Below are 9,574 nucleotides of genomic sequence, written 5' to 3'. Positions count from 1 at the left end.
ATGTAAAGCACACAGTAGGTTCTCAGTAAATGCTGCTTCCAACTCCCTTTGAAAGGCAAAACATCAGCCTTCACCAGAACTTCTCTGGATCATGAAATGCCAATTCCCAGGATTTGATCCCTTCTGGAAGAGCCGGGGTTCGCTGTGCTTGCTCGTCTACCCTACAGGCTCCCAGCAGGTGCCAGAGGAACTGGGTGCAGACAGCATGGTTCAGAAGAGGGTACTGTCTTCCCCAGCTAGAAAGAGGTGGGACACAAGGCTGGTGATCTTGTACTTGGGCCCCTCTTTTCTAGTGTTCACATGGGATGGTTGGGCCTTGAGGTTGGCTGAGAAGGGGCTGGGGGCTTGGTCCCTGATGGGAAGCCATTGGCATTGAGACAGCTTTAGCCAGCCTGGGGTGGGTGAAACTCCTGGAGAAGGGTGGTTGCTCTTTGAGGGCCTCAGTGGAGAGAATAAATAGCAATGAAGGAGGGGCAGTTTCAGGGTGCCTCGCTCCCCTGCATAAATCTCTTGGGCTGTCCTGGAGTCTCCATGTTTGATTGTCAAACCATTTTACTAGTCTCCTCTCCTGTCCTAACCCTGCCTTCTCCACAAGTCCCTGTCCCTGGAGACTCTTGTAGCAAGGAGGGTCTTGACATCCCCCACTCCATTACCCTCTCCATCTCCCGCCTACTACAGGGCTGGATCTTGTTCCCAGGTCCTCTGAGCTGGGGGTCTTCCAGGTCCTTCCCCCTTGCTCCTCCAGTCTGAACTCTTGTCCCAGGATCACTGTGAGCCCTGGAACTGTCCTTCCTCCTTCCCGGCCCCCAGCTGTGGTCAGTGCCTCCCGAGGAGTCAGCCCCATCCCGGGAGGTGTGGTCTCTGGCAGGGTTAATGATTGCTCAGAAGAGTCAGAGATGGTGCCAAAGTCTGCAGGGCGTGCTGCTGCCAGGCCTAGACAGTGCCTATCTGCGCTTGCTGGTGATCATCTCCGCCTCTGTGGCCCCTTCCGGGGCGCAGGTAGGGAACACACGACTCAGTTGCAGCAGTGGGCTCTGGGATTTTCTGGCTGGGGGTAAGGTAGGGTCCTTGGAGATGAGGCAAGCTTGGGGGTCTTTAAAGATCCTGCCTGCAGCTGGGTGGGAATGCCTGGCAGATGGAGCTTGCTGTGGTGCTGGGCTGGACACACCTGGAGTTGAGTCCCAACCAGCTGCGAGGTCTCCATTTCTTCTGGAATATGGGGACAATGCCTACTTCCTGCTCTTCCAAGTCCTTGGGTAATTTGGCCTACCGAAGAGTCTTTGGATGGAAGGGAGGCAGGGTCTCCCAGGGAAATTAATTAACCCACCTGGGCTCCTTTCATAGGAGACTGGAAAGGATGAGGACAAGGTAAGTGAGCCTTGGGAGCCCTAGAGGTTTAGGAGAAAAAGCTAGGCTCTGACCCTGACTGCTTGGTTTAGATCTAAGCTCTGGGCTGCATAACTCTTGTGGGCCTCAGTTTTCCTCATCTGTAGGGTGGGGATGCTAGTACAGCCAAGAAGCTGGACACCCTGAGGCAGGCAGGGTTGGGTGCTTGTATACTCTCTCCAGACTCAGTGACCAAGTCCAGTGCTACTTCAGCCAGGATGAGGAGGTGTCAGGTGGGGACTAATGGCCCCCAAACCTGGCTCATTCCAGGCCCTACTACATCACCTTTCCGTGGTCTATATGGTAGAGACTCAGTTGCCACCCGGGGCCTGGACTCATTCCTAAGGCAGGGACTGGCTTACTGGGTTAGCACAAGCCCAAGGTAGGGTCTCAGTGAGCATGAGAGTCTTTTGATCAAAACAGGCCAGGCAGGCTGGGGATGTGGCTCAGTGGTACAGCACTTGCCTGGCAAGAGTTAGGGTTTGAGTATGATCCCCAGCATCACAAAAATAAAACAAAACAGGCCATGATCTTATCCTAGTCCCACTTCTCAGTATGGGAAACAGAGGCCCAGGGAGGGGGGGGTCGGAATTGGCCTGGGGCTGCATGAGTAGGTGAAATGTTGGAATCCATCTGACTCCATATCTGTCTCTCAGATGCAGCACACTGTGGGAGAGGCACTATAGGGGTGGTGAGTCCCGTATCCTCACCCTGGTACACCCTAGCTGAGTTGGTGTCTGCCCTCTGGGTGCAGATATAGCCCCCATGGAATGACTGAGTGGAGCCCAAACCAGACCTTGGCCAGGGTCTTCTGAGTTTAAAGCTACTCTGGGTCTAATTCTCTGCCCCTTGCTTTTGGGCATCCTTCTCTGAACATCTCTAAGCCTCAGTTTTCTCAGAATGATGTGATCTGAATGATATTCCTGTGGGAAAGCAACAAGAGAAAGCAGAAATGAAAGTGTGGTAAGTGGCGGGTGGAGTGGCTGGGCCCTTGGATAAGGTGGGCAGGCCTCCTTTCTCATCCTCCTGGAGGCTCTGAATCCCAGTGGATCTGAATTCTAGAAAGTCTAGAACATCCCTGGACTGTTCTGAGCTGTCTGAAGCCTCCTCCAAATGAGCTTGATGAGCTGGTGTTTCCAGGGCCCAGCAGGGCCGAGAGGACACCCAGGGACTATCTGCATTCTCCGAGGTGTGGTCCAGAATCTCATTTGCCTCTGATCTTTCCTCAAACACTTTTTTTTCCCCTGGTACCAGAGATTGAACTCAAGGGCACTTGACCACTGAGCCACCTCTCCAGCCCTATTTTGTATATATTTTTAAATATATATTTTTGTAGTTGTAAATGAACAGAATGCCTTTATTTTATTTGTTTATTTTATTTTATTTTTTAAAATTTTTTTTGAGAGAGAGAGTTTTAATATTTATTTTTTTAGTTTTTTCGGCGGACACAGCATCTTTGTGTGTATGTGGTGCTGAGGATCTAACCCAGGCCGCACGCATGCCAGGTGAGCACGCTACTGCTTGAGCCACATCCCCAGCCCTTATTTGTTTATTTTTATGTGATGCTGAAGATCAAACCCAGTGCCTCAAACCTAGGAAAGTGCTCTGCCACTGAGCTACAGCCCCAGCCCCATATTTTGTATTTTTTTTAATTTTTTAGTTGTTAATGGACCATCTATTTTTATTTACTTATATGCAGTGCTGAGATTCGAACCCAGTGCCTCACATATGCTAGGCAAGTTCTCTAAAACTAAGCCACAACCCCAGCCTCATATTTTATATTTTATTTAGAGACAAGTTCTCACTGAGTTGCTTAGTGCCTTGCTTTTGCTGAAGCTGGCTTTGAACTTTCAGTCCTCCTGCCTCAGCCTCCAGAGTCACTGAGATTACAGATGTTCATCATCATGCCCAGCCCCAAACACTTTTTAAAAGTAGGAATAGATCCCAGCAGCGCTGGAGGCTGAGATAGGAGGATCACAAGTTCAAAGCTAGCCTCAGCAAAAGCGAGGTGCTAAGCAACTCAGTGAGACCCTGTCTCTAAATAAAATACAAAACAGGGCTGGGGATGTGGCTCAGTGGTCAAGTGCCCCTGAGTTCCCAGTACCATTCCCCGCCCGGCCTCCCACCCTCCCCCTGCCCCCCTCTGCCCTGCAAGAAAAAAAAAAAAAAGAGTGGGAAAGAATAAGAGTGGGACCAGAGCTTGGGGGCAAGGAAGCAGACTTTTCAGAAAGTAGAGTCTCCAACTCTTAGTGAAACAAAGCAAAAGAAAGGAGGCCCCATCCAGTTGTGCATGGCGATGGCTGGGGCTAGAATCAGACTGTGCCTTGCTTCAGAACCAAGCTTGGCCTGAGGCTGCGCCTGCTGAGAGAAGGGGGGTACCCGGAGAAAGCTGCCCATGGGCAAGTCCACCCACTTTCTTTTCATTGGTACCTTGCTGGAGTACCAGAAATTTAGGGGCCCACAGGGGGAAACACCAATTGCTGGAACATGGCTCCACCCCTGACCTAGGCCTTAAAGGATGGGAGAATTTGCACACGTGCCAAAGACATGGGAAGGACTTTTGGGCAGAGGGGAGGACAGATGCGAATGCAGGAAGGAGAGAAAATGCAGGGTGTGGACCAAGAACAGGGGCTTTCCGTGTCCTTGGACCACAGCAGGGGAGAGAATGGCTTGTATGGACACTGAGACCCGGGCCCTGTGAGGACTTTGCCTGCCAGGGGGAAGGGCAGGAAGGGTGTCCTGCGGCCAGGGGAAGCCGTGGGGGAGTCTGAGTTTGGAAGCGAGGGAGCCCAGCCGGATGGGAAGGCTCTCAGAGAGGGCAGCCTGCCCTGGTGCCTTCCCCGGCTCCCACAGGACATTTTTTTCCTTAAGTAACCAAATGCAGGGAGTGATGTTGAACTTTGGCCTCTTTACGATCAAATGAGTATGTTTATGAAAAGTTGCTGTGACGTGTGACAAAGAGGAAGCAAGACGGAATGAAACCCAGGGCCTACCCAGCTGAACCGGAGGGAGGAGAGACAAGAGGACAGAAGTCAGGAGGGCGCCATCCCAGCTCCCCCTCTGGCTGGCGGACTCTGTTGGGCAGGAGCCTTTGCTTCCCTGAGACTCTGGGTCCCCATGGGAAATGGAGGTTGGGGGGTGCTGAGGAGCCTTCTCTTCCTTCCAGGGGGTGTTGAGGACCAGATGCAGGGAGGCTTTGTATGTGCTTATGCAGATGAAGGGTCCCATCCTTGTTGAGTAAGGACAGTAGACTTGTTGACCCCCCCCACACCGTGGGAGTGGGACGGGAATGGGACAAATTGAACCAGCAACGAGTACAGAGGAAGGGTGCTGTGAGGGGAGGCCTCAGGGATGGTGGGGAATGAGGGTCCTGGTTCAGGCTGATCTCCCTCAACCTCATCTACCTGAGGGGGGATCTTGGCAGGTCAGGAAGGAAACACCAGAAGGCCGGAAAAGACAGCACAGATTACCTGGCTTTGGATCTGACCCCCATTACTGACTGGTCCCTGTCTCTCCCCCACCTCGTATGCTCAGTGATAAAAGGTACAAAGTGCCATTCACAGCACATGGCCCTTCTTGTCAGCTCCATTTTTTTCTTGAGGACTGGGTAGAGGGATCTGGAGGACAGTAATCTCCCATCTTGGGAGAGGGACTGAGATGGACTTTGTAATGGAGATAAATATACCTTTTACTCCTGCTGGCTCTGCACCTAATGACTGTTTTTGCAACTGTTGACTCACTTCTGAAGGAGGAGAGAGGAGAGAACAGAAGAGATGAGAGATTAAGTGGACGATTATAGCCCCTCAGGGATGCCAGGTCCTGACATGTCCACCCAGCATGAAAGCCCCTGAGTTTTCCTCACAGAGTGGACATCAGCGATGTACCCCATCACTCATGCTCAGCTGCATCTCCACCCACCACCATCATCTCCATCCCACAACTATTGCCTCCAAGAACTCTATCTGTACCTCCATTTCCAGTCCACCACCATCTCCACCCGGAAATCACCAGCTCCACCTGGATCTCCCTCTTAACCATCATACACATTATCAGGGCACCATTGTCACTTCCATCCCCACTGCCATCCCTTCCGCCTCGTGAACACTGCCTTATCCCTGTCAGCCCCTCCAGGATCAGCTCCAACAGCATCCCAGACCCTGCCCTTGGCCCTAACTCCATCACACCCACACTCTGACAGCATGGTGTATGCACAGCATTCTCACCATCTCACTGAGGGCTGAGCATGGCTCAGCACTGCCAAGGATTGTGAGGACCGTGGATGATTATTAATTCCTCCTGAGCGGGTTCGTCTGCATTTCCCAATACAACTGAGCATGCGTTATGATCAAATGAGTATGTTGATGAAAAGTGGCCGTGACATTGACAAAGAGCTTTCCTTTGGATCATCCCTACAACCCTGCTCACCCTCATAGGGTTTCCATTCCTGTTCTACAGAGGAGGAAACAGGCTTGGAGAAGAGCACGTGTATCACCCAGAGGGATCTTTATTTCTCTGAACTTTAACTAGTTAAAGTGGGTATAATAGTACCTACCTTAAAAGGTTTTTGTGGCTCTTAAATAGTGCCCATCTCAGTGTCTGGCACACAGTAGGTGTTCATTGTGTGGCAGCTATTGCTGCTCATCACCAGAGTGTTTAATGGCTGCCAAACATTCCACCCAGTACTTGGTCTCCTCTTCTTTACCCACTCCCTGTGCGCCATGTTTAGGTTACTTCCAACTGGCCAGGGTTGGAATCTTCACTTGTGATGGACAACATTCTGAAAAAAGAGCTTCCTTGTTTTAGGTTAGTTGGATGACTGGTTCCAAAAGGATAAACATTTGGAGGTTTGGGGTCCACATTAAACTGTGCTTTTTTTTTTCTTTCCTGTTGGGTCCAAGGGAAAGGCCAGGGCTGTACCCTTCCCTGTGGGTCAAGCACAGAACAGGGTCTTGGGCTTGAGAAACTGGGAGTGAATCCCACTCACTTCCAATTCATTCATTCAGCACATCACTTAGTGCCTCAGTTTTCTCATCTGTAACAGGTTGCTATTAAAAAAATTCTGTGAATTCTAAACATTCTGCTTCCAAACTACAGCTTTACTTTTGCCTCTTCAACTCTACTGCCACAGTTCAGTTTGCCAACACACAAGAGCTAGAAAGGTCTTTTAGAAGAGCAAAATGCCTGCTACTCAAAATCCCTGCTTAAGACTCTAAAGTCTTATTCAATTTTTCTTAGAATAAAAAGCCATCTTTATTGTGCTTGTGGGCCCTTGCATGATCTGGCCCCTGCTTTGCCAGTCAACTTTCCACTACTATAACACATACCTGAGATAATCAACATAAAAAGAGAAAAGGTTTATTTTGGCCCATAATTTGGAGATTTCAGCCCATGATCAGTTGGCCCTGTTGGTTTTGGGCCTGTGGCAGGGCAGCAGCACATTGTGGAAGGAGCACTTGAGGGATGGAGCAAAACTGTTCCCTCATGGCTGGGAAGTGGTGGGGGGAAAGGAGGAGAAGATACCGAAGTTCCATAACCTCTTTTGAAGGCCCATAATCTCCTTCAGAGGCACCTTGTCAATGACCTAGGACCTCTTGCTCCTTAGACATTAAAGATTCCACCACCTCTCAACAGTGCCACAGGCTAGGACCAAGCCTTTAACTCCTGGGCCTTTGTGGACACTCTAGATCCCAACTGTACTCCCCTCCCTCCCCCTTCACCCTTCTCCCCTTCTCCTTGTGTTCCAGCCACACAGACCCTCTTTCAATTCCTGGAACACACTGGGTTCTTACCTGACCCAAGGTCATCTCTTACAGTGTCTATGATATCTGGAATACCCCTCACCCACATAACAATGCTCATCTGATCAAAGCCATGTGGGTGTTTAACTTAAACCACTCTCTGCTTTAGTCTTTTTAGCTGTTTCTTCCATTTGTCAGGATGTTTCTAAATATGTTTATATGGTCATTTCTGATTTTTTTTTCACTTTAGACATTTTCTGTTACTTTCCTAAAGTGAAAGTTGAGGATTTTACTCTCTCCCCACTCTTCACCCCATCCCCCTCCCTCTCTCTCCTCATCATTATTATTTTCTTTAAGGTACTGAGAATTGAACCCAAGGGCCTCATGTGTGCAAGCACTTCACCACTGAGCGACAGGTCCAGCTGGAGGATTTTATTCTTTTGTACCTCAGTGCACTCCCCTAATGCTCACAATAAGTTTACAGCCCACTGACTATGGAAACATTCTCATCCAAGCCCCTCAGTGTGTTATGTTCCTGTGCCCTTTCCAGAAAAGATTTCCCACCCACCTCCTTTGCTGTTTCTGCTTAGTTTCCTGTATAGGATCACTCTTCACTCTAGCTGGAGGTGTAAATCTCCTCTAAAATGTTGAAATCATCAGCTCTGTTTCCATTTTCTTAGAGACAGTCCTCTGGAGACCCATTGCTCTCTCAGCTCCCTTTCCCCACTTTCTGTGTTGGCACCCTCTATTTCCTGGATTCCTTCTTTTTCTTTTCCTAACTTACTCCCTTGATAAATATAATGGATTAAGTTCCTGACTTGCTTCCTGATGGAAAAAAAATGTATAAGAGGTAAACTTTTGGACTTTGTGTGTCTAAGAATGTTTTTATTTTGTTTGCACATGAAATTGATAGTTTTGGTAGGTATAAAATTCTAGGTTGAAAAGTAATTTGTCTTCAGCATTTTGCAGGCATAGCATTCTGGTTATTTACTTCTACATAACAAAATACCACCAAACTTAAGTTACTTAAATAATGATTTGTTAGTATATTTTATGATTCTCTAGGTCATGAATTTGGACAGGGCATATAAGGAATTGCTTAATTCTGCTCCATAGTGTCTGGGACTTTACAAAGGATTTTGTGAAAGGCTGAGGGCCAGAGCAGTGGGTGTTGCTGAGTATCCTGCTCTCTTTAGGTCTCTCAATGTGGTTAGCTTGAGCTTCCTTATAACATGGCTTCCTGATAGTACAGTAGTTGGACTTCTCATAAGGCACCTTGGAGTTCCAAGAGCAAATGTCTCATGAGGCCTAGGTGTAAGTTGAAAGCCTTCTTCTGAAGTTCCAGAATGTACTTCTGTCACACTCTGTTGGTAAAGCAAGTCATGAAGGCCAGCTCAGATTTAAGAGCATGGGATTAGATTTCACCTCTTTTTTTTTTTTCTTTTTTAATGTGGTGCTGGGGGCGGGGGGGGGGGGGAATCAAACCCAGTGCCTCACAAGTATAAGGCAAGCACTGTACCATTGAGCCACAACTGCTTATTGTTCTCTTTTACTTCCTAGGATTGTTCTTGAAAAGTTCCATGGTCTTCTGATTCTATAACTTGTATTTTCTTTTCAAATTTCATGGTCTTTTGATCCCTAGTATTCCAAAAATCCTTTGTTATAGCCCCCCCACATTTTGTTGGGAAGCCTTTCAATCTGGAAATTTGTTATTCATTTATGAGAAACTATTTTTATACTTCTCTGATAGATTCCACTTTCAAGAACTTCAGTTAATCTGACATAGGACCCACTGGGTCCTCTAATTTTTTATGTTTTTTTCACATATTTTACATTTTCAACTTTATATTTTTATCTGTCTATTAAAATTTATTCCTGTTATTATTTCTTAAATTTATGCCAGGCATGGTGGCACACACTTGTAATTCTAGCTTCTGGTAATATGAAGGCAGGAGGATGGATGCAGAAGGATCACAAGTTTGAGGCTAGCCTGGGCAACTTGTGAGACCCTCTCACAAAGTTAAAATTAAAGAGCTTGGGATGTATTTTAGTGGTGGGGTGCTTGCTTAGCATATGTGAGGTCTTGAGCTCTATCCCCAGTACTATAATTTTTTCTTTTTCTTTTTTTGTAACACTATTTCTCCATGAGGGATGAATTTAGCCCCCAGAGTCTACCATTTTTGACTATCTTAACTTGGGAGTTACTAATGGCATTTAGTAGGTAGAAGCCAGAGTTCTTACATCTTACAATGCATAGGGCAGCCTCCACAACAAAGAATTAACTGACCTAAAATGTCAATAGTGCTAAGGTTGAGAAATCTTGATTTATAAGAACTCTTTTTGTTTTTTGTATTTTAAAATATCTATATTATCTTCTCTATTCATGTTAATGAATCTAGTATTTTCTCTTATGGCTCTGAGAATTCTAATTATGATTTTCTTCAGTTTCT

The 9,574-nt window shown here is 47.5% G+C and overlaps 1 protein-coding gene across 2 annotated transcripts in view; it reads left to right on the top strand.

Moving 5' to 3' along the window:
* Window positions 1-889: 889 nt before the first annotated feature.
* The window catches only part of Cdhr2 (cadherin related family member 2), a 42,753-nt gene continuing 34,068 nt past the window's right edge, over window positions 890-9,574 (top strand). The window contains exon 1 of one of the 2 annotated variants that reach the window (XM_040272673.2): window positions 890-999. Coding sequence is in view for 1 of the 2 variants with exons in the window: in XM_040272672.2 (XP_040128606.2) it covers window positions 1,358-1,368 (11 nt within the window). In the remaining variant the exon portion in view is untranslated. Of the gene's footprint in view, window positions 1,000-1,039; window positions 1,369-9,574 lie in introns of those variants that run through there. The other variant, XM_040272672.2, reaches the window with a different exon arrangement.

This window comes from Ictidomys tridecemlineatus, chromosome 1 (genome assembly GCF_052094955.1).
Source record: "Ictidomys tridecemlineatus isolate mIctTri1 chromosome 1, mIctTri1.hap1, whole genome shotgun sequence".
Lineage (NCBI taxonomy): Eukaryota > Metazoa > Chordata > Mammalia > Rodentia > Sciuridae > Ictidomys > Ictidomys tridecemlineatus.
Note: the sequence above shows the minus strand (reverse complement) of the source record. Positions and strands in the feature narration are given on the sequence as shown.